We start from the raw sequence: 25,997 nt of genomic DNA on the forward strand, positions 1-25,997 counted from the left end.
TCTCATTATAGTCTATGGGAAAAAATGCTCGTTTGAGGAGAAACCACTATTCGACTAAAGAAGAGTCACCAAGTCCACAAGTAGCAGGAGGAGAGTGTTTAGCAGGAGCGCTGTGCAGCTGAGGAGTGTTAAGGAGGAGCGCTGTGCAATTAAAGCGCACGGACCCCATCGACTATAACTGGGTCTGTGTGCTTGCAGCGCACTGCCTGCACAAATGATTTGTGCGGGCAGTGCATGGCAAGCACATGGACCCTATTATAGTGTACTGCTTGTAGTTGCGCTGATATTCCATTCGGGGGGTCCTCCTGCAGACTCCTTCCGGACGGGAGGCGAGCGCTAATGTGAACCAGCGCTACAAGCAAAGTGGAAGGAGTAGGACACAGCGCGGGGAAAATTATAGACCCACAGGATAGTATTGCAGCATCCCTCCTGCAGAACCAGCGATGATTTCCTGAATGCTATACAGTGTACAGCATTCGGCCAATCAACGCCGGTTCTGCCGGAGGCTTGTCTGTGACAAGGCAGAGTCTAAGATCGGACCACAATAGAGACTGCTGTGACTCCGCCTCCTCACAGACGAGCCTCCAGCAGAACCAGTGTTGATTGGCCGAATGCTGTACACTGTATAGCATTCAGCCAATCAATGCTGGTCAATGCATTCCTATTAGAAAAAGTCAGCTCCCGCATAACCGAAAGCTGCCAGCTCTCCTGACTAACAAAGAAGAACCTGCTGCAGAAACAGCGTTGATTGGCCGAATGCTATACACTGTATATCATTCGTCCAATCAATACTGGTTCTGAATCGAATCTTTACTGCAAATAGAAGTAGGTACTTGATCAAATACTACTTGCTCATCTCTGAAACAGTCATTCCCTCCTTCCCTCGCGTCTCCTGGGCTCGGTTGTTGTGTCTAGTACTCCATTGCATTCCTCTTAGGCCCTTTTCTGCCTCCTGGTGATGTCAGAGGTTCTGGGGCTTCTTAGGGCAATGATTGGACCTCAGAGATTACATAAGACAACAACATCATAACCCTTTTGATAAAAGTGTCAAGATATTGGGCCAATGACATCACTCAAGAGGCTGAAAGAGGACTGAAGATGCCCACAATGGAGCACCAGACATGAGTCCATGAGAGAGGAGGGAAGGTTGCTCTAATTGTTTATTATTTTTTTCTTATGTAAGAAGCCACTTCGTTGTCTCATGGGTGACGAACCCCCAAAATCGTGTTTTTGCTGAACCTAAGATTTTTGAAACATTCTTAATGAACCCGGTTTATTAGGAACCAGTTTGCTCATCTCTAAAGTACCAGATCCATCAAAGATGGACACCAACTGCATTGTGTCAAAGATTCCACTGCACTAGGGTTGAGCCGATCATGAGATTTCAGGTTTGATTTTTAAAATCCAATTTCCGATCATTTTCCAATTGATCCCGACGCGATTGTGAAATTTGCTCGATCACGATCGGAATCCGATCTTTTCCGAACCCAATCGTTCAACCCTAGTCAATGCTTCTCTATGGGAAAAGTCACTTTTAGGGTTGAGCCGATCTTGAGATTTCAAAATTCGATTTCCAGCCGATCCCGACATTTGCCCGATCGCCGATCGGAATCTGATCTTTTCCGATCGCTCAACCTTACACCACTCACAATGGCGCAGCAGGATGCGGAATCTGCTATGGAGGCTCCAGTGCAGATGTAACTACACCCTTAGTACTATAAATATAAGCACAATTACGAGACACGTTATTACCATGTTATTACTTTTCATCTTAAGGTTTCTTTAAACGTCCCTGCAAAACAGCAATTATGTCTAAACGTGTACGCGGCCAAACAATCAATCTTTGCTTGAAACCAGAATATTAATGTATTGAATTAATGCTGTGTAATTGCCATACAGAAATGTCTTGTGAAATTACATGACTTAGAAAAATTAGCATCCATTAACCTGGGAATACATTTATAATTGCACTTAGGTACATCGGAGGCAGCGCCGTGAAGTGATCAGTATGTTAATTGTCAGGCTTTAGGCTGCGAATTCCGAATCAGATGAAAGAATTGAAATAATCAACATCCCACTGAAAAAAAAAAAAATATATAAAAAAATATAATAAAGAGAGAACACTGCCATGTATTAGGCTTTTGATTCCCTGGCATTTAGATGGAAACCTGTGGTAGGATAATGGCTTCCTTCCAAGTGTAATCACAGGAGCAGGCGCTGTGCACGGAGGACGCTGCTCGCTCGCTGCCAGGATTCTGTAGCTCAGCACATGACTGCTGTGTGCTCCACTTCTCCCCTGTTCAACAAACTGCAGCATCGCTTCTTGCAGCAACGTGTCAGCCATTGGCTTCTCCCTGACACGTGACGGATGAAGCCTTTTTTGTGTGTGTCTTTTTTCCTCGCCAATCTGTGTGCGGGGCACTGATAGGCCAAGCTGATGCGCAGGCAATTTATCATCTTGATCTCCCACTGAGTCAGGGAGCTTCTCTGTCACCAGTATTGATTTCAGAGGATGGACTAAATTTCCTAGGATTTCCATTAAGAATTAAGAAAAAAAGCTATAAGCACGCAGGGTAGCCAGGCAGACATGGATATGAGATGGCACTGTGAAACCTTTCAGGTAGCTACTTCTATCACAGCCGTGACCCAGCACAGGCTGAGCACTGCAGCATGGAGGGTGTGAACGTGTCATTCGTTTTACAAGTAAAACAGAATATAAGGGGGTGGGAGAAACTGGTTCACCGAATTGCACAAATTTTATTTTTAGAATTAATTTTTTTTTCTTTGTTGTTTATCCCTTCGCGGTGAGATTGCATGGCATTCATATTAAAGGCACCTATTTTGCATGTTGCGTGGTCACCTATGGAATGTTTTATGTGTCTTCCTTCTCGGTCTCGTGTAGCGAGAAGGATTTTTTTTTTGTCTCGGTCCTGGCAGCGTGAGTGTGGCTGTGTTCAGGGTTTTCCAGCATGTCTGCTACAGCACTGTACAGTAAATGACAGCACCAGTGAAAACACGATCTAGCGCTGCTCCGAGCATGTGATAGACAGCCTGCAATGGTAATCTAATTATTGGGGGGTGGAAACGTCTTAATCCTTGACCACGACAGCATCTTTTTTTTTTTTTTTGTTCATTGTGACCGTCGATTCTTGTGCATGATGCCGGTTTATTGCTAATGCAGAATTCTAGCAAATAAGATGGAGCATGCAAAGCAAAAAGTACACATGTAATTTTTATAAACAATGTAACTATTACGATGATTCTAACTAAATAAGCTCATTCCTTATTTTTATATTTCATTATTTTTATTTGATATATTTTTTTAATTTATATATTTTTATTTTATTTTTTATTTGATATATTTTTTTAATTTATATTTTTTATTTTATATATTTTTTAATATTTATTTTTTATTTGACATATTTTTTAAATTTATATTTTTATTTGATACATTTTTTAATTTATATTTTTATTTTTATTTGATATATTTTTTTATTTATTTTTTTGTTTGATATATTTTTTAATCTAGTTTTATTTTTTATTTCATATATTTTTAATTATATTATTTTTTAATACTAAATATAATTCTTTGCATTGTTCTGATTTATGATACATGTGTTTTTTTTATTTTACGGAATGCAGACTATAACAAAGGTTTTCTCTTTCTCACTGCTGATATCTACATAATGCATCTGCTGTTATGTAATGACCTATTTTTTTCTATATCCAATGTGACCTCCTTTTTTTACATCTTTTTGAAAGAAAAGGACGTTAAACTAAAAAATAATCTAAAAAAAAAAACATCTAAAGATAAACATATTGGATCGCTGAGTGTATCTTTAGTTTTTGATGATGTCTATAGTTTATTCATAGAAAACTGAGTGCTGAAATAGACTTTAATACGTCCCTCATGGTAACAATGAAAGCGTTATCTAGTTCACATACGTGAACATGAAGCAGAAAAAAAATTGCAGAACAAATTGTGCAAATGGACTTTGATGTATAAACCATGAGCTGTACGGGAATGATGTATAGTTTTCCTTGACATTCTTATGAAAAGGTTGAGCATGGCACTGAATCTAAAATAGGTGAATAACGTAGGCGATGGCGTTGTTACTGAAACAAAAAATAACGTATTCGAGATTTTAACAAAGTTGTTTTTGATCTACTCGAAATTTTACAATTTTACCAAAATTTTTCATGTTTTAACGTCATGCTTATTAAACCTCAGACTTCTCAAATCTATGATTTTCTGAAGGTCTGACCGGAGGGACCTCTTTGTTACTTTCATTTAGCGACATTTGCACACCACAGGCCAACCATTTCTGTGAGCTCCAAAGGAAAGAGATAGATGGCACCATGTTTGGAGATGACAGTCTACTCCTTTGTTGAAAATTTTCACAAATCCTGGTCAATACATTGGGTGTTGGCACTGGAAAAAAAAATGATTCCCATTTAAGACATAGGTATGATAACTTATTTTGTTACTACTTTTTAACCAACTTAGGTACACACTGTCTGACTGAGCTTGTATTTGATGTTGTATATATAGTAGACATCATTTGTTTTTAAAGTATATATTAGATTTGCTGATGTTGTATTCACTCGGTATAAGCAATGTACGTCAGGAGTATCAGAAGATCCTTCAATTGGCCCAGGGACCATTACAATAAGAGGTCAGCAGTAGGGTTGAGCGATCGGGATTGGAAAAGATTGGATTCCAATCGGCAATCGAGTAAATTTCATGATCGCGATCGGAAATCCGATCCCGATCCTTTCTGGCGGGATCAAGGTCGGAGGTTATCTCAAGATCGGCTCAACCCAATTCATGTATATATCATTAATACGGTTGAGCAATTGGGATCGGGATGGATCAGATCCCAATCATCGATCAAGCAAATTTGCGATCGATCAGCTGGAAAATGATCGAAAATCGGATTTTAAAAACGATCCTGAAATCTCAAGATCGGCTCAACCCTAGTCAGCAGAAGACACTGAAATGCTAAGTCTACTGTGGTCAATTTCCTATGGGTTGTTGGAGTGTGGACCCCAGAATCATTTTATATGGTGGGTCCAAGGAACTTCAGTCCAAAACTGACCTCAGGTGTAGACACTAAGTATAAAAATGATGCCATTGGAATCCACCCACATATAAAATCGTTGACCTACTGCCATTATACAAGTGCAGCAATAATGATCACCTTACATAAAGAACCAACCATAGATACCATTGATAGACAATCTTCAAAGAAAGAAAGAAGGGTTGAGCGATCAGGATCAGAAAAGATCGGATTCCGATCAGCGATCGTGTAAATTTCATGATCGCGATCGGAATTTCGATCCTGATCTTTTCCAGCGGGTTGGAGGTTATCTCAAGGTTGGCTCAACCCCAAAAGTGACTTTTCACATAGAGAAGCATTGACTAGGGTTGAGCGATCGGGATCGGAAAAGATCGTATCCGATCGGCGATTGAGCAAATTTCACGATCAGGATCGGGATCGGCTGGAAAATGATGGGAAATCGGATTGTAAAATTGATCCTGAAATTGCAAGATTGGAGAAAGAAAGGAAGGAAGGAAGGAAAGAGAGTCTACATATGTATTCCCAAGAGAAAGCCTATGAGTAAATGTGAATATGATGGCTCAGTTTCTGTAGTCAGTAACAGCTATAGATGAGCAAATTGGTTCATAAGGAGCTGGGCTTGTTGCTATCAGTTTTCCAAAATTGTTGGGATTCCTAGGTTACAATTTCTTATTATACACTGGGGGCATTTGAGAATGCAGAGTAAAATAAGCCAAGGCCCATGGATGTGGGGGGAATAATACCACTGATACTCACTCACTCACCACTGATACTCACGTTTCCTCACCTCTCTGGTGGACGTGAATATTGGTGCTTGATTCTTTGTTTTTATATTCCCAGGAACACTGGGCCTGTCCTGGTATTACAAGGTCAGCCATTTATTTCAATGGCCCGTACGAAATCATTCATTCGCCTTGCAGTTGAAATATACAAATTTCCTCCTTGGTGAAAATCATATGAATAAATACAAAGACAAAAAGTTTGGTTGAATGACTGAGGAAGAAAACTCAACAAAAAATGGATTAAATGAGATCTGTCATCTTGTCCTATAACATGTTTCTTTGACTTTACTACTGAGAACATTCCTTGTAAATTCTCTCACTTGTTTCGCTTACTACCCTGTAGACTTCTTACAAGGCTCATTGTCAAAGACGTAGTCATAAGTCTGTTTCCTTGGTCCCAAACGTTTTCCAGTATAACAAGTAAAACAAAATACCGCAATGTTTCTGATGACAGGTCTCCTTTAAGACAACAAATCGCAAGATTCATTCTGTGCTAAATTAAGAATAAGATAAGCACAATTCACAATTCTCTCCTTAAAATGATTCCCCTTGAACTAGGATACAATGTCACTGAGAAAAACAGAAGAAGTAGGCCACCGTCATAAATCCAATGGCATGTCTAGAGACACAACGTACATAAGAATGGCCCAACTAATTCTTCTCCGTGACGCCATGGGTTCAGTTTATTCTGATATTCTACCATTTTAAATAATTTTATGTAGACCTTACCTGAGTTGACACAAACCCAAACTCCGGCTGGAGTGTAGATGACCATTGGCTTACCATGGACAGGAGGGTCATACAAATTTCTGTCTCCGTGATCACTGCCTTTTTAAAGGGGTTTCTCAAGCTAAAAATATTGATGACCTACCATGGACATGGACACATCATAAATACCACATTGGTGGAGATCCAACAAGCCCATTGGTCAGTGGTGCTCAGCATTGAATACTCAGAGAATAGAAGCAGACATCTCTGTTCTTCATGTAGCGACCAGGTCAGATTACTATAGAGCCTCCATTCACTTCAATGAGGGGTGCAATGTTGGACTTGGTTCAGCCACTATAGAGAACAGCATTGTCTCCTTCCAGTCCATTCTCTGTGTATCAGTTGTTGGGAATAGCTAATTGACGTGTTGGTGGGTTTCATATTAGTGATCTATCCGTAAGATGGGTCATCAATATTTTTATCATGGAAAACCCTTTGAATTCTAGCATGGCTGTGCGGAGTGCAGAGATAGTAGTCATGCCCTGAACTTGGTATCTTGGTGAGCCCAGAAGCCCCTCTGTCTCATAAGACAACACCAAGGTAATAATAGCACATCATAGGGAGTTAAGAAGCCTTCAGTTACATCTCTGCCCATTGCATTGACTTGTATTAAATAGAAAGTTTCCTCCTTATGGTGGAGATCTATAAGAACGCAGAGACCCAGAATAAGACTGTCTAATGCTTATTTCTCTTTTCCCCAAACCAGAGTTTTTGCAACAAATTGAATTCTGGGACGAGTTGTTGTTTTCTTTTTTGTGATGATGTTCCTGTAGAAAGGGGGTGATGGGGTATTCGAGAAAAATTATATGTGTTACTAGAAGATGACCTATGTTTTAAACCACATTTTGACTTAAAGGGGTATTCCCATAACCCTTGTTCACCAACCTGCAGGCTGTCTGCTCTGTTCACTTCCTGGTTTTCTCGGCACATTGGTGGGCGGAGTTTCACTTGCTCTGCTATCTGCTATGTTTGCAGTCAGTAATAAGGGATTGGTTGTAAATGCATTACCACAGTATGAAGCTGATGTAGCAGAGCTGGATTTGAGTCAGCTTGCATTACATACAGAGGTATCGGACTCCCTATCTTAGCCCTTATCAGCCAAATTCAATTAAACCAGAATCAGAAATGCTGGATCTCTCACCTCCCCCCTCCCCTATCTGAGGAGCTCTGTTATTTGTCAGACATACACAGCTCAGAGCTGCTGCTGAGCACTCAGCACCTCCCTCCCCCCTGAGAGCAGGGAGCCACCTCACTTGGGAACTGAGCAGATAAGCCCAGTGACCATAGAAACTGAGTGTAAACAATGAAGTGAATAAATTTAGATAGCAGCCAAACAAAGCAGTTTTGATAAAGCAATGTATTTAGGAAAAGTCTTAAATCCCCATAAACTAGCAGATATAGATAGAATGCTTTTCATGGGACAACCCCTTTAACCTTTTTTTTTTTTAATTTTGCTTATTTTATTTTTAATTTTCCATATCACTCTCTACATAAAAGCACTAAATACTGCAATTTTACTCTGGTCACTAAGCATAATAATAAACTAACACTTGCCATGTAGGGAATTTCTTTGCTGCAGCTGCCTCATTTATATCACAGATAGGAGTACAATGGAAGATAACACCTCTATAGCACAATATAACACCATTGACCCCTGATTGCACCCATTAATGACAATGGATGATACCAAAGCTTATCTACTCCCCTCCATACACTAGCATGCCTAGAAAACTCTCCCATAAACCTCAGTCAGTTGACTCCAGTTTATTTATGGCTGCCACCATAATCATGTCCAGGAAATATAATACATAAATATGATTTAAAAAAAAATCCAAAATAATAAATAAATAAATATAATAAAAAAAAAAATCTGAAATAATAAATAATAAAATAAAAAAATCTGATCTGAAATAATAAATAAATATAATTAAAAAAAAAATCTAAAATAACAAAATAAAAAATAATCAGAAAAAAAATTGAAAAAAGAGATTCTACTATCTCTTTTAAATATAAAAAGTAATAAAAATTCACACTCCTTCCTCTCCCAAACTCCAAAGAATGGGCACACAAGTAGTATAGTTCGCATGTTGTTTTGCATTATCCTATCACTAGATCATGTTTCTTCACTTGTGATCCACATAACTAGACGTGTCCAGGTGAGAGGATGGGTAAGGGTATGATACATTGTATGGAACCCCCTCTTTTCCAAAGTCTTGGGTGGCTACAACCTTGCCCCATACATTTCCTTTCAAATCTGTAACACTGCTTCCATAGAGAATCACTTTCTCTGACTCTGTTTCCAAGTCACATACAACATATCTGTCTTTGGTTTAAATGGCTGAAAAGTCAGCAGAATAGCGATGACCTATCATCTTCATAATAGCCGTAAACTTGTAAGTGGCTCCATTAAACCAAAATACAAAAATGGACCGTGTACAGCATGAAATCTAGAATACTCACATTGATAAATATCTGGTTGTAAGACCCAGACGTTGTAGAAAATGAAATTCTCATTGACCTTGCATGATTGAGAAGATATATCAGAGCTTCAGATGTAATTATGGATTCTTTCCAAGGGCGAGCCTGAGGCTTGATGCTATCAATAGTAGATTTTCTGTACACCTGCAGAAAAAAAAAAAGAAAACCTTTGGGAAAGTGAGAAAATTACACTGATATCATAGATTTTTATCATAGAAAACTAGGCCATAGATACCGCTTGGAACAAACAATTTAGAATCAATATTGAGACTGAAAGATACAAATGAGGATTGTGCTTGGCTTGGGGATCTCAGGCATCATCTGTTATTACAGCAGAATTGGGGTGACTTGTATCTTGTACAATCTGTTTGGATTGATTTTCTATATTTAGAAGATTAGAATCCATCCACTAGACTACAGAAGTTTTTGCCTAAATTTTTGCTGAAAGTAACACAGACGCCTATATTGGTTTATGTAAAACTTTTGAATTTTCACAATTTTTTTAGTTTTTAAATACCCTGTAAGGATGTTCTGGGTTAATAGTGGGGCAACTTTCAGGGTTAGAGATTGAAGAACCTCAAAAGATTTGTTTTGTGAGGTTTCGCCCTCAGTTTATTTTTTGGAACGACCGTGTAGACACATCCCACATGACCTCTTGCATCAAAGTGGTGGACACATCCCAAATGACTTCCTGCATCAAAGTGGTGGACACATCCCACATGACCTCTTGCATCACAATTGTAGACACATCCCACATGACCACTAAGGCCCAACGATAGGCCTCAGCAGTTCCCCGGGCTCACTGATGTTACCCAGGTCTAGAAGACAATCATTTGAGGTGAGGAAAGGTAAGTATGACTGTTTATTATTTTTTCTCACCGCCATTTGGCCTCCGATTAGGTCTCAAGAGACTCCAGACTATAATAATGGTTTGTGAGTGGTGAACTCCCAAAATTTGGAGTTTTACCTAACCCAAAATTTGTGGAAAATTCCTATAAGACCTGATTCATTACGAACTGGGTTGTTTATCTCTATTACAAAGTGTGAAGAGTAACTTCAATAAGTATCTCTGGCTCTGGATGACCTAACACGTTCTGTTTATAATAAGGGGTATTGTGTAATACAAAGTTTCTCCTGTAGAGGCGCTGTAGGGAAACTAGACCCTTGTCAAGGTTTCCACAAATTACCTTGATCACTTTGGGTCCTGGTAGAGATATATCTCATTAATAGAAAACCAGACGCCCATCTGTAGTCTGTTGCAGCGACCTACACTTTGGTTTATGATTTAGCTAATATGTGTATGTTTTCTTGATTCTAGAGCTAATTTGCATATATTTTTTCTCATGGAGCATTACCTACAAGGAAGTCTCCATATACCATCTGGATTTCTTTAATAAGAATCCCTGTCGTTGTGTTCCTGGTCTACATTTTCCTTTAATATGTCCAACCCATATCTTAATTTTCCGAAATAGGCCTTTTCCCAGAAATGTGTCTTCCAGGATATCTCCTGGGTGATCTGGGTGTTGTGACCTATCTTACTGCTGTATCTTCTCCTATAACCTATTGCCCTTTTCTATCAATATGTTGAGACCTCAGATCTCCTTCTGCGAAAATGTGCAATGCTTCTAATTTCCATGGCGTGACCCTAAGTTCTAGTGCACTTACGGCTCTGAAACATCATCTTCCTCATATCTCGGTGACATCAGTTCATGTTCACGGAAATGCAATCTTGGAATCCATTTACAGCAGGCTTTTAATAGCAATGTATTTATATATGATCCTGGATCTGAGTGTTACTTTCTGTCTGTGCATCGGTGCTGGACAATGGCAGTACAATCTCAGAATTGTGTGACTGTTGCCAACGACTATGAAGGAACTGTTTCATAAGAAACAGCCCCTTTCGTATAATATCTATGGGCTCCTTTGGCAAGCATCTGATTGTGCCAATTCAAGCCTTCTCTGGGTAGATGTCTACCCATTGCTATAGATATAAGCAGAATTGGAGTTATTTTTACCATCCAGGAGGTAGTATAGGTAAGACTGAGGTTCCTTGTGTCAACCAGCTAAAATATTTCTGGGAGCCCACCCTCCAGTAACCACCAGTTAATAGACCATATCATCCTTCAAATTTTGATGCAACACCATTATTGTACTAGAACCCAGACCCACCGGAGAATCCATTGGTACTCTGCTGGACCAATCCTAAAACAAAAAAAGTTCTTGAGGGGTTTTCATTGCTTATTCCATCCAGTCTATACTTTGAACTCATCCCTATTCGGGAGGTGTAGGCTGTATCCAACGCAATTTAGAGGAGAATCCTCCACAAGGAGGACTACTTTGGACTACCGATTTGGAGTATTACCAGCAGCTCGGTGCCCCACTTCCATTTGCATAAAGTTCTTGGAAGGCCAAGGAGTAACATGAAGCTCCTACGCCCCAATGCAAAGTATGTACCCCCTCTATAATAATGTATCATTATAGAAGGGCTATTCTTCTCCTACCTTTAGATGTCTTCTCTCCTCGCCGTTCCATAGAAATCCCGTTTTTTGCCGGTATGAAAATGAGTTCTCTCACAGTACTGGGGGCTCAAACAGCACAGGGGGCTTCCCCAATGCTGCGAGAGAACTCTCCAGCTCCGCCTCCATCTTCTTCAGGAACATCCTCTTCATGTGTTTTCTTCCACCGCAGGCAGTTAAACTTGTAGGCCTCGGACAGAGCCGACTGTGCATGCCCGTGGCCACAAGAAAAATGGCTTCTTACACAGTAAGCGGCCATTTTCCTGTAGCCTGAACAGTTGGCTCTGCCCGAGGCCTACAAGTTTCACGCATGAAGAGGATGTTCCTAAAGAAGATGGAGGCCACGCTGGAGAGCTCTCTGGCAGCATTAGGGATGCCTTCAGTGCTATGTGAGAGCTGGGGCCCTCCCATTTGCATACCAGCGAAAACTGGTATTTCTATGGAACGGAGGTGCGGAGTAGACATCTGAAGGTAGGAGAAGAATAACGTTTCTTAAGGCTATTCCGATGTGATAGGGACAAAAAATTAAGTTTAAATGATAGGATCCCTTTAATAATAATATTAAAATATTATATATTTTATTATTATTATTATTATTATTATTATTATTATTATTATTATTATTATTATTATTATTATTATGAAGGTATTATTTCTATTATTATTGTTACTACTATTATTTATATTACTATTATTATCCATTTATTATTTCTATATTTTTATTAATTATTATTATTATTATTATTATTATTATTATTATTATTATTATTATTATTATTATTATTATTATTATTATTATTATTACCATTATTGTTAGTTGTAAGATTGATACTGAGTTTTCCCATTACAGACTGTACAAAAAGTTACCGTTCTAAAGATTCTTTTTCATGTGATATTGACCTGAGTCCTCTGAGTTTATTTTAGAAGTAGCAGATGATGCGCTGGGAAATAATAGTGAACATGTGGTGTGACGCGCTTCCAGATGAAAGTGCTGATGCCGCAGATTACCGAATAAAACCTTTTATCTTTAAAACATTTTAATTAGCGATCCAACATGTTTTATTTCAAAGCATTGCTTTTAACTTCACGCTCCACAAAGTATATGTTAATCTTTGATTAGGATTGTTTTGTCACTAATCCCTCATTTTATTTTATACAGTGCGGCATGTTCATATGGAGCCGCATAATGAGCAAACATTTACGGGAAACTTCTGCACAATGGAGGAAAGAGACCACAAAAATGTGGGATTTTCCTGATCTTTTAGGAAGATAATCGGCTCAGTAGAGTTTTCGATGAATTCTGTTTGTTGTTATTTATTTATGGTCTATATCATTTCAAAAAATAATAGGATGTGAATGAAAAATGATATTCTGTAGGCTTTTGTCAGTGTCATTTATCATTCACAGAGGTGTCCACCCTTAACTTATCTCTAATTTGGCTAAGCACTCCAATTTCTCATGAATCCAATATCAAAACACGATAATAGAACCATCGACAAACTGCAAACCATAACATAATCTATAGGCAATGGCCCCACATTGACACATATAGGATGAATAGCATGTCCGCTGGAGATAGCACATCACTTATCATGTAAGAAACCCTTGAAATGATGCAGCTCAGAAAAAAAAATGGCAGTTACACATAGAAACATATCAGATATCACTTTGTGAAACATTAAGACAAAACAGGGTTGTCTTGAAAGCTAACCATCTTGTCAATCAAATATCTGATTGTGTCTAGTAGAAAAGAAAGGGAGGTCGCATGGTAAGACCCAGGTATTGCAGATAATGGTGATCTATATTATCAGATTGGTGGGGATCCCACTCCTTGACCCTGCACCAATCAGGTTATATGGCTGCCGAAAGCCGTATACAAGATGTACAGCAGGAAGCAACTTTGTTACTATTCAAGTGATTAGGAATGGAGCCGGATTTTCCCAGTCCCACTGCTACAGTGCACATCTCCATTCACTGTATACAGCTTGTGACTCAGGACATCCGTGTATCAGTGGTACCGGAAAACTGCAGCTCTGCGCACATTCACTTGCATAGGAACAGATTTTCCGATTGCATATCTATAATATGGTTAAGGACCCCCATTAATCATGAAACTAGTTAACACATTCAATATCACTAGGGATGAGCCGATCTTGAGATTTCAGGATCGATTTTAAAATCCAATTTCTGATCATTTTACAGCCAATCCTGATCGTGAATGTGAAATTTGCTCAATCGCCAATTGGGATCCGATCTTTCCCGACCCCAGTCTCTCAACCCTAAATATCACAGCATTCTAGTACAACCATTGGCAAATTGCAATTCACAAGCACTGGAAGGTTACACCTAGACACTTGAAGTATAGATAGCATGCTTGTTTCAGATAATATATCACATTGTGATATTATATATTGAAAATATGCTCATCTCTAAACATATCTAGACCTATCCAGCCAAGGGGAATGTAAGGGAGGACACATATGTAGAGAGAGATAGAGGGTTGAGCGATTGGGGAAGATCGGATCCCGATTGGCGGTTGAGCAAATTTCACGATCGGAATCGGCTGGAAAATGATTAGAAATCGGATTTTGAAATCTCAAGATTGGTTCAACTCTAAAAGTGACTTTTCCCATAGAGAAGTATTGACTAGGGTTGAGCAATCAGGATCGGAAAAGATCGGATCCCGATCGGCGATCGAGCAAATTTCATGATCGGGATCAACTGGAAAATGATCGGAAATCAGATTTTAAAATCGATCCTGAAATCTCAAGATCGGCTCAACTCTAGAGACAGATTGCACTTGGTCTACAAAAGTTTAGAAGATTCACTGGTTCTGTATATGGAGGAGTGACCGTATAGTATAGAAACATATAACGCATTCACTACGTTGCAGAGTGGTTGATACATTTAGTACAGGAGCATATAACGGATTCACTACTTTGTATAGGGAGGTCATAATTCTCTAGTGTATACAGGGTGCTCATAATTTTATTGTCTGAATATTTTTGAATGTTACATTTGCAGGTATAGTTTTTTTAATATTATGGGTAAAGTAGGAGTGAAATGAGTCTAGTCATTAGTCACACCTTAGTAAATAGGGGAAAGTTCAGTGTGATCGCATGGACTACTGCCTAAGTGACAACATTAATCTTCCAGCTAATTTCACTTTGGTATTTGTAGTGTATCAAGGCGGTTTAATTAAGAATAATCAAGTCTTTGCATAAGGCTCTAAAATTATTCATGAGACATAATATATTACGCCATTATAAAACCATTTATAATGATATCATTTGCATGTTTTCCTGAAATTGGATATTTTTTTTCTTATTTACTCAATGCAAATTACATGAAATATACATGATTTTTTTTTTGTTATTATTATACTCGTGTGATGATGAATGGTGTAAACAATGCATTACTCATGGTAACATTATTGAGGGTGTAAATGTTGTTTACATGTCTTTTAGGGGCTACCTACCAACTTTAAAGTAGTATTTAAGGACTATGGGACTGAGCTTGACTTCTTTTTCAAAGTCCTGTGATATCTTATCAATTGGTCACATGACCAGGTAGCAGCTCTGTCCTATATACTGTGCACTGAGCTCAATACCAAGCACTGTCACTATATAGTATACAACGCTGAGCGTGGTAAGTACTGAGAAGGGCTCAACAATCAATATCATAGTCCTATAATGACCCTTTATCATCACAGTCCTTGCAAAATATTATGGGATTTGCCATCAGTGGTCTTTCTGGCTAAAACCCCATCCAGTAATAACCCAGAATGGCCGAGGTGCTAAAAACCACTATCCTGTAACTTCATGCCAAATATATATATATATATATATATATATATATATATATATATATATATACATACCCCCATCTAATGTTTATTCTATATATTTTCTAGATTGTTGAGGTCTACATTAGACAACAGAAGATCCATCTTTTGATCTATCGATTTTTGGATCCCCCCAAGTCAGAATTTTCATTAGATACAAAGTGAGATAGACGTATACGCACATGGGGGCAACATGGTGTCTCAGTGGTTAGCACTATAGCCTTGCAGGACTGGAGTCCTGGGTTCGAATCCCCCCCAAGAACAACATCTGCAAGGAGTTTGTATGTTCTCCCCGTGTTTGCGTGGATTTCCTCCCATATTCCAAAGACATACTGATAGGGGAAAAAATGTGCATTGTGAGCTCTATATGGGGATCACAATCTACATAAAAAAAAAAAGATGTCTATGCATATGAAAGTCCTACTGGAATGAAAAGAATATTCCAATGATCTTTTATAGATAGCAACTGGATGAGGCAAAGGACAGAAAACCCCACCCCATTCCTGATATATCCATCCAACTATTATTAAGTCATTCATTCTTGTAGGACACCACCAGCACCCAGCCCCTAGGTCCTGTTAGACCAGGGGTAGGGAACCTTTGGCTCTCCAGCTGCTGTGAAACTACAACTCCCAACATGCTTCACTTCCATGGGAGTTCCCAGAACAGCAGAGCCAGTATGCATGCTGGGAGTTGTAGTTTTGCAACAGCTGGAGAGCCGTACGTTCCCTACCCCTGTGTTAGACCTTCTTCCCAGCTATACCTTTATAGTGGTTGTAGTTTGAAAAAACATGGCTGATTTATTCCAAAAAGTATGCCACACCTGTCTATTAGTTGCGTCTGATATTGCAGGACCTCTCCATTGACGTAGATGGAGCTCAGATGGGATACCGTGCACAACCTCTGATCACCTATGGTGCTGTTTTTGAAAGAAAGTATCCATGTGTGTCAAATACTTTAAAGTAACAACTATTTTTTTTATTATGATCCCCTTTGGGTGGACTATACAAATATATCACACGTTGGGGGGGACGCTCTGTAGGTTTGCAGGTCAACTTTTGGTCTACAGAAACCTATAGACCATTAATGCTCTAAGAATTCTGGGGAAAAAATATAGAGATCAGTTCTCATTGATGAAAGAAAAAGCTCACTCTTATGCTACCTATAGATCAGTACCTGGTTATCCTGAAACCTAGTGACATGATCTGGGATTAGGGTTGAGTGATCGGAATCAGAAAAGATCGGATTGCGATCGGTGACCGAGCAAATTTCAGGATCGGGATCGGCTGGAAAATGATCGGAAATCGGATTTTAAAATCGATCCTGAAATCTCAAGATCGGCTCAACCCTACTAGTGAAATGATCTGGGATTGAAGCCAAACCAGAATATCTCCTCCAAAAGGAAAACATAAAGGTAAATAACCCCAGATCAGGAGTCTGCAGATGGGTCTCTGTTACTGAAAAGATATTCTGGTTTAGCGTTAATCCCATATCATGTCAGTAGGTTTCAAGAAAACCAGGCATTGATCTATAGGGAGCTACCTTTCAGAAGGTGGCCCTAGAGCAAGTTTTCCTTTCTCTACTATGGAGAACTGATTTGAATTTTTTCCTCTCTACCGCCAGCCCGTATATTTCCTGCTAATGATGATCTATAGATATAACATACTCTTTCATACTTTCTATATAATGACTCTCAAACCTCCCCAAATGAAAACAAACGAAGGTGCGAGGGAAGAAGTCTTTGTGTCTATGAGTCGCAGACGTGTTACGTGACAAGTATGTACGATGCTCGGCACTGTGCTACCTGCGGAAACACTAAGCAATTTGACTAATACATACCGAGGTTTTGATCTATGGCTGTGAATTTAGGATTCATGAGTAATGTCACCGCGGTACTCCTTGTCAACTAGGTTCCTGCCTGACAAGTTGCCACTAGCGGTGGAATTAATCATTGTACCGACGTGACTTTTTTTTCCGTACCGAAAACAAATTTTTTTGTATCAGAATCAGGCGCAGTGTTTTGTCTTATTGCAAACAGAGCTTAAATTTCTTAAAGTTTGACTCTTGCCTCAGACTTCGACGCTTCATTACTGCTCCAGGGCAACATCTAGGAGAATCCTCTGCAAATGGCTCATTGCCGTATCTCTACTTGTGCTAATGCGCCACCCACACAGTAATACCGCTCGTCGCGCGCAAATACAAGTCAGCCATATTATCCCATAATCGTAAAAAGGAAATTAGTGAGATTTTGAGAGATGAAGATGGAAGAACAGACACTTGCACCCCCCCACCCCCCCAACAGTCTGAGTGTCTCTCTCAGGATCACCATTGGGAATTTCGAAGACACTTCATTTCCAACTACTGTTAAAACGTGTTTGTCACTGGCAGCCATAATTAGACGGAAAGGAACACATCCCTTCCATTTTCATTATGGTAGAATAACTTAGCTCATCAGTATTCAGCTGGCAAAGCCCAGTGGTTTTCAGAGGATGAAAATATTCTATGTTGCATAAATTCGCAACAGGAAGGGCCGAACAACGGAAAGAACAATATTCATATGCATATATTCCCATCACACTGACACTCTGCGCAAGGAAACATGTTATGGCACAGAAAAAATAGATGAAATTGTCATCACTCATGCAAATAAGTAGGAAAAGCGCCTTTAATTGTTTATGAATCATCACTGGGCTGAAATAGAAAAATAATATACGGAATAGAGCGGGTAAGATTGGAATAATTTAGTATTTTTGTATGACGTCTGTTCTAACCTCTAAGACATCCTGAGATCACTAATGCTGAAACTTCTTTAATTCACAGATTAGATAGATAGATAGATAGATAGATAGATAGATAGATAGATAGATAGATAGGAGATAGATAGATAAATAGATAGATAGATAGATAGATAGATAGATAGATAGGAGATAGATAGATAGATAGATAGATAGATAGATAGGAGATAAATAGATAGATAGATAGATAGATAGATAGATAGATAGATAGATAGGAGATAGATAGATAGATAGATAGATAGATAGATAGGAGATAGATAGATAGATAGATAGATAGATAGATAGATGGATAGATAGATAGATAGATAGATAGATAGGAGATAGATAGATAAGAGATAGATAGGAGATAGATGGATAGATAGATAGATAGATAGATAGATAGATAGATAGATAGATAATAGATAGGGGATAGATAGACAGATAGATAGATAGATAGATAGATAGATAGATAGATAGATAGATACCAATTCGATACAAATGAATCTTGGGTGATTCCTCTATTATTCCTACTAGAAAGTTATGTAGAACTTGGCAATTGTAGCTGCAGGTTACAGAGCATAAGGATCATGGCTGCAGGTGGTGCATCCATGACCGGGCCCACAGGTGAAGGGGGGCCCACCTACCATAATGGCATCTAAACCATCTTCTGATTATATCATACTAGTCTTCAGCTGCCTATCAGGGTGAGGGGTAAGTCAATCATGTGACTCAGTGTTGGGCCATGATACAAGTTACAACTTAGTGTAATGCAAAGTAACATATTTGTAAGTTACATCGGGAGCCTGGACATTGTGTGCAGAGCCAGGACATAGCTACAGAGATGCCCCTGGGGCGGAACAAAGGCTGTGTATAATATAAAGGGGTGGGGGAGGGTTTAATACAAAGGGGTGGAAATAGTGTATGGAGGGGCTGATAGGAATCTGTGCATAATATGAAGAGAGGAGTGTGTAATATAAAGATTATGAGGCCTGTGTATGAGATAAAGAGGGTAGTGTATAGTGTGAAGGTTGATAGGGGCTGTGTATAATATAAAGGTGGGGGAGCTGTGTATAATAGGTGGGAGGATATAATATATAATATATGGGGTCATTGTATACTGTAAAAGGAGAGTCTTTATATACAATAATATAAAGGGAGTTTATAATATGAAGATGGGAGAAGTTTTGGGGCATGGTCATCATGATTGCAGGGGGTGCATGGTGGAGACCAGAGAGTAGATGGGGAGATGGGGCGAGGTTACAGTTTGTCCTGGAGCGCACAGGACTCGAGTTATACCATTCTCCTTGTCAAATGGGCGTGGAAAGTGTCATGATGTCACAAAGGAGACAGAGAGAATGATGGATGCCATGAGGAGGTATATAAGAGGCGAGGGAATGTGATTATGAGTATTTTTTTTAATTTTTTTCACCTATCATATACTGGAGTCTGAAGAGACCCCAAAGTATAGTCATTTCACTTACTTTTCTATCCAAACTTGTTTGACCCCCCAAAAAAAATCAAGGATCAAAGGCACCCAAACCCAACACTAAATGGATCTGGGGTGATTCAATCATCTCTAGAATCTACACAGGCCACTCTACAGACACGCCCCCTATCTGGTAACACCCAGTTGCCAATGTATTCATATATCCATAGCACAACTTGCATAGGAGCAGCGGATAAATGACAAAACCCGTCCCTACTACATTGACTATGTAAACTCTGCTACATTGCCTCATGGCCTCACGTGAACCGAACCTTTAGAATTGCTCCGTAGCGAAAGACAGAATATTATTGTGCAGCTAAAATCCTTTGAATTCCCATAATTTGAACATTATTTGACAGGATGAAGCTCTTTGTTTTGCGTCTCCATCCTTTGTATAAGAATGTCTTGTTACATTAGTATCACTTACATGTTTAAGGGCGCAGCCGAAGCTCGTAAAATGCCTTCCATCATCAAATACAAAGTGTCTGCATGAAACAAGCGATATTGTGTTAAATATGCCTGTAAGAGGAGAGAAAGCAGAATATAATAGTGCCAGGACTACTCCTTCAGATCCATGCTAATGGATTCTATTGATTTTTGGGGCTGTATGAAGGCTGGAAAGTGTGCAAACATTTGCTGAGAGATGTAGTTAATGTCAATATTTCTTCTTGAATGATGGCGTTACGAAACTGTGTTGGTTCAATATGTAGTGTAATAACCACTTTACTTTCTACCTACTCCAATTATTATAAATGGGGTGAACCTAATTGTATGGCTCGGACTCCTAGGTGTTGTGATATTGCTTTTGTAAAGAGCACATGTCAGATTATCCTATAGGGTATATCTGGGATGGGATACTTCTAAAATGCAAGGCTTTGGACAATGGAAAGGCAGATTAGGTGGCTGCCTAGGGCACCATGGAGGGATGCATTCATTAACACTGCCATGGAGCATTAGTTATTCCAGGACATGAACTAAATAGACCAAAGCAAAGTATAAACACAGAGGTGGACATATCATACACTATGTGCATATGCAGAGGGGCCTATGAGGTAGGGGGGCCAATTGACAACATCAATATCCTTCTATCACAAGACATGTAAAGGGCCTAGTGACATAGTTCACGATTGCTAATAGATTGTTAGAGAGAGTAATGGGGGGGGATAAGTTATTGGAGAGTAAGAGGGTCAACCACTTGCATGAGGCCCGTACCCATTCTGACCACCCCAGAAATCACAAAAAGTGGGAATTTCAGAACACATAATCACTTTAGGTCAAGCTGCACTGCTTATTAACAAAGTGGATGTGGAGCTTATCTCAGAGTAGGTACAAAATTAGTTTCCTACCCCAATGGCCTACACCTACCAGAAATGCTTCTTTTCTTAAAGTTGTTATCCTGCCACATGTAGTGTACACAAAGAGCTACAATGTTATAAAATACTCATAGTCACCCTACCCTATCCTACCCTGACGCTCCTGTGCTGACTCTTCTAGAATCCCGCACATGTTCAATTCCACTGGTTCCAGCAATGACATCTTGGCCCAATGTGGAGCCCTTGTAGCAAATCACTGGCTGTGAGATTTTGGGAAATGAAGTCGAAGTCATAGCTGTAGGCAGTGCTTGGTTGTGTTGACATGGCATCATTTGTAGAACTGATGAGTTGAGATCTGCGAGGAACCCAGGAAATATCAGAACAGGAATGTCAGGGGATACGTAAGAAGAGTATTACTCCTTGTTAGGGTTGAGCCGATCTTGGGATTTCAGGATCGTTTTTAAAATCCAATTTTCGATCATTTTCCAGCCGATCCCAATTGTGAAATTTGCTCGATCGCCGATCGGCATCCGATCTTTCCCCATCCCGATTGCTCAACCCTAAATGCAATAAGTCACAGGTAGGGTTGAGCCGATCTTGAGATTTCAGGATCGTTTTTAAAATCCGATCTTTGATCATTTTCCAGCCGTTCGAGATCGTGAAATTTGCTCGATCACCGATCGGGATCTTAACTTTCCCGATTGCTCAGCCCTACTCCTTGTCTTATTATATAGCATTGTGAAGATTTGGAGATTTTGTTTTTGAAAGTCATCAGCCTGGACAACCCCCTTTAAAATTTGCTATTCCACAATGATCCTATACAGTGTAACTATATGCTATATAACGATGTCTCCAAGATCATTTGCTAAGCTATACCATTATTTTTTTTCATCTTTGTATAAATTATATTCCAATGATTTAGCATAAACCAAAAACACTTGTGACATTTCAAGACGCCTCATTTTCTATCTTTATAGCCGCTTGTAAAGGCGAGCCTATGTGAGCCCATACACAGCCCGTAAAACTACACTTAAAAAAAGCACATCGATATTTATCAAGGTGACGGTAAAAAAAAACCGAGAGGAACTTTTGTAATTACATTTTCTGTACATCTGGCAAGGGCCATCATTCTTCCTAATCAGATAGAACGTTGTTTAATTTGTCTCTGCCTCCCATTTCCTGGCGTTGACATCTACAGGAAAAAAGCGAGGGGTAATGGTAAAAAGCAACATAACCAATACAGAGAACAAAAAATGTCGAGATAATTCCGAATCCCAAGGTGCAGTCTTAGCTATTGATGAAATTTTTATTTTGATTTTGCTGCTTGTTTAGAATTTTCGACCTTTTTTTTGCGCCTTTCCGGACATTAGTATCATCCGTTAGTCATCAGGGTCCATATTGTGAGCATAGTGTACAGCACACTCTATAACACAACCAGGTCTGGGGATTTCGCCTGGCATTTCGTGCCTACGTGGTTGGCAATGCAGATGTCACTTGTAATATAGTTGCTCGTGAGCAGAAATAGAGCATTCGCCTCTGGCATAATTAGCTTTCCAAATACCAAGACAGTCTTGAACTTTGACTATAGGTTATTTTCTTATTCTGGACCGCTTTGAAAAATGGTCTAATCTGTTAATGCACAAAGAAAAGCTCTTGACTTCACCTCCGTAGTGATCGTCATTGACATTGTTTTTCTCCGTTTCATGCGAGTATTGCACGAAACCTCCGAGAGTCACGAAAAAATAGAAGGAAATATTCTCTAGTCGGCCCAGATTGTCTATGGCGTCCTATAGGTTTGGGCTTAAAAAAGAGTAATGGGGAATTCAAGATGTTCCATCATTATTTTATGCATTGTCCTTATGCTCGGCCTTTTATAGTCATGATGGCTTGTTGAGTTACATAAACGTCCTTGGCTTTATAACGCGCCATCGTATTCTGCAGGACTGTAGTGAAAGTTTCATCACTCACGTTTCAGGGGAAGCCAAATAATCTTGTATGTTTTTGTAATGGGGAAAAAAGTGGGAAACCCAAAACGATATAGGAGGAACAGAAATTGTATGCTGATGTTATGTTTGGTTGGATTAAGACCCGAGATCCTATTATTGTAAGGCAAGTAGTGAACCACTCTGCGCACCTTAAAGGGAGTCTGTCACCCGGGGTGAAGCATATTAAACTTGTAACTTGGGATCAGCTGAACGGAACACCTTTTTCTCCATGAAAATCCCTGCCCCCTTTGCTGAGATATTCATTTATTTCACAATATGCAAATGAGTAGTCTGGAGCACAGAGTGCAGTTCCGTTGCTCCCAACTGCTGCACTCTAGACTGCTCTAATGTGCCCTTCTTGACCCCTTATAGGGCTCACAATCTACATTTTTCCCCTATCAGTAGGTCTTTGGAGTATGGGAGTAAATCCACACAAACACAGGGAGAACATACAAACTCCTTGCAGATGTTGTTCTTGGCAGAATTCCAACCCAGGACTCCAGCGCTGCAAAGCTAAACACTGAGCCACCACGTTGTGCCCTTGCCCCCTTACTTCAGTTGGTGACAAAGTCAAGGAGCGATGTTGAAATCTCACCTGGCCCTGTGTTCACACTGATTAGGGTTGAGCTGATCTTGAGATTTCAGGATCGTTTTTTAAATCCAATTTTCGATCATTTTCCAACCGATCCCGATCGTGAAATTTGCTAGATAGTCAATCAGGATCCAATCAACCAAACCAATGGCCAGTAGCCAAGCTTTGTGGGAACTAACGTGAGACCTCAATCCTGCCGAAAGAGATCGTTATTGGAATTCCGATCACGATCGTGAAATTTACTCGCTCTCCGATCGGAATCCGATCTTTTCCGATCCCGATCGTTCAACCCCAAACTATTAGAGCAGTTTAGGATATAGGAGCTTGGAGCAAAGACGAACAATCCCACCAAAAAAAAAACTAACAACAAGTTGGTACAGTTTAAATAAAACATGAGTTATGATCGCTTATAATGCCAAACACGGCGGAGCCTGCCAAAAATATCCAACATGGCCAATCTATTTTTGGCGGATTGCTTTAGGCCACCAGAAATGGAAGAAATCAGCTATTTTGGCCAATGGAGGTCAAGCTTAAGGGCTCATGTATATGGAAGACCCTATAAATATGCATATGGGGACCCTAAAGGTCGATATTATAGACCCATAGATTTGAAGCAGCATTCTGTATTCTCTTAGATGTAATACATTGCACACGGGCAAACTTTTCCCCCGTTTTCTTCGGCTATCAATCACCCTAATTAAATTTTAAACATTTCTCTGTTTTTGTAAAATTTCTACAGGATTTAATATTTTATGAAAATCAATTTTTACTTTTGGCAAATTTTTAAAATCTCGGAGACATTGTTCCCCCAGACCTTCGCCTTCTCATTCTTCATGTTTATAAAGATGACGAGGACCATTGTTGAATTCTGCTTGTTTGGCTCTTGACTTCAGTATCGGCGCTTGGTACATAATAGCATTGTATAGCAGGAAGTATATATTTATAACTCCGTGTATCAAGGATGAAAAAAAAGAAGCCATGAATATTCCAAAAACAGGGCTCAAGAGATTTGAAACTGCGGTTTCAAAGAAAAGAAAAAATATGTATGAGTCGAGCTGTAAGGATTGCAGCTTTGACGCCTTTGAACTTCAGACTTAATGAAGTTACTTTTTAGTGAGTATGAAATTGAGAAGCGCTGCGGTGCGCGGCGCGAGGAGGTTCGGTAGTGGAGTGCGCCTTTATTAAGTGCTTTCTGCGACTTCCAAAGATTAAACAAGAAGAGTAACAAGGACAAACAAAAACAGTTTAGATAAAATAGTATAATAAAAAATTAAGATATTGCTGATTAGTCAAGTGATGGAGAAAAATTGGGCACCTATATAATAATTACGGTATCTGCTTATACATCACTATAAAAGCTTAGGCCCCTGGACTGGGCTAGATTAAAGTGGTTGTCCGTTTTCTATTAACAGTAGGATCCCCAGTCTAAGCAGATCATTTTATAGTAAGCTGCAGTGCCCCTGCAGGCAGACTGAGGAATTACACTGTGGCTGGTCCTCCAAAATTGAAAAATATTCTTTGTAGCTGTGTCCCATTGTAGATAATAGATGCATTTCCTAGTAGAATGTGTTTTTTTTTTTTTTTAATTTGAGAGCCCCTTTAAGAGTTTAGATAATTTTTCTTATTACCAATAGGATATGATGTGAGATAAGATTATTATTTCAGAATACCCCGCCATAGCCTTGTCCCAAACAGGGACATAAGGCCTTAACCCAACACATTTCTGAAGATGAGTGCCGATAAGTATAGCTCTTGGGTATTGTGATTGTATCCAGAGCTCCGACCACCATAGGCACAATTCTGACTTTGGTCCTCCAGATACAATGTCAATTTTGATCAGTTGTTTTGCCTGATCTACAAATATCTAGCTAATCTAAAAGTGGCAATGAAAATAAGAGCAAAGTCAGCCAAATCTGAGATTTCAGGACCGGCAAACTACCGTAACTCATAACCAATCGTGCCTGTATATTGGCGAGTCAGGAGGAACAGCTGACAGTTTAACAAGTCACTATCAGTTATTGAAGGTCTATGACCATTCTTGAGATGAAATTTGGCTGTGTATTGTAGAATACAACTTTTCTACAGACCCTTTCACTTCAATGGATGAATCAGATCCATGACAACAGACCCAATGGTCAGATCCATAAAAACAGACCCAATGGTCAGATCCATAAAAACAGACCTAATGGTCAGATCCATAAAAACAGACCCAATGGTCAGATCCATGAACAGACCCAATGATTAGATTCATGAACAGACCCAATGGTCAGATCCATGAACAGACCCAATGGTTAGATTCATGAACAGACCCAATGGTCAGATCCATGAAAACGGACCCAATGGTCAGATCCATGAAAACAGACCCAATGGTCAGATCT

The 25,997-nt window shown here is 39.4% G+C and overlaps 1 protein-coding gene across 20 annotated transcripts in view; it reads left to right on the forward strand.

Annotated features, from left to right (window-relative positions):
• NRXN1 (neurexin 1) overlaps positions 1–25,997 on the forward strand; it is a 1,231,735-nt gene that overhangs the window by 1,169,549 nt on the left and 36,189 nt on the right. Inside the window, exon 1 of one of the 20 annotated variants that reach the window (XM_075267001.1) lies at positions 2,153–2,620. The exons of 18 other annotated variants lie outside the window; for them this stretch is intronic. In XM_075267001.1, coding sequence (XP_075123102.1) covers positions 2,588–2,620 — 33 coding nt within the window. In that variant the 5' untranslated portion in view covers positions 2,153–2,587. Of the gene's footprint in view, positions 1–2,152; positions 2,621–25,997 lie in introns of those variants that run through there. One more of the 20 variants, XM_075267002.1, reaches the window with a different exon arrangement.

This window comes from Leptodactylus fuscus, chromosome 3, assembly GCF_031893055.1.
Source record: "Leptodactylus fuscus isolate aLepFus1 chromosome 3, aLepFus1.hap2, whole genome shotgun sequence".
NCBI classification, from domain to species: Eukaryota; Metazoa; Chordata; class Amphibia; order Anura; family Leptodactylidae; genus Leptodactylus; species Leptodactylus fuscus.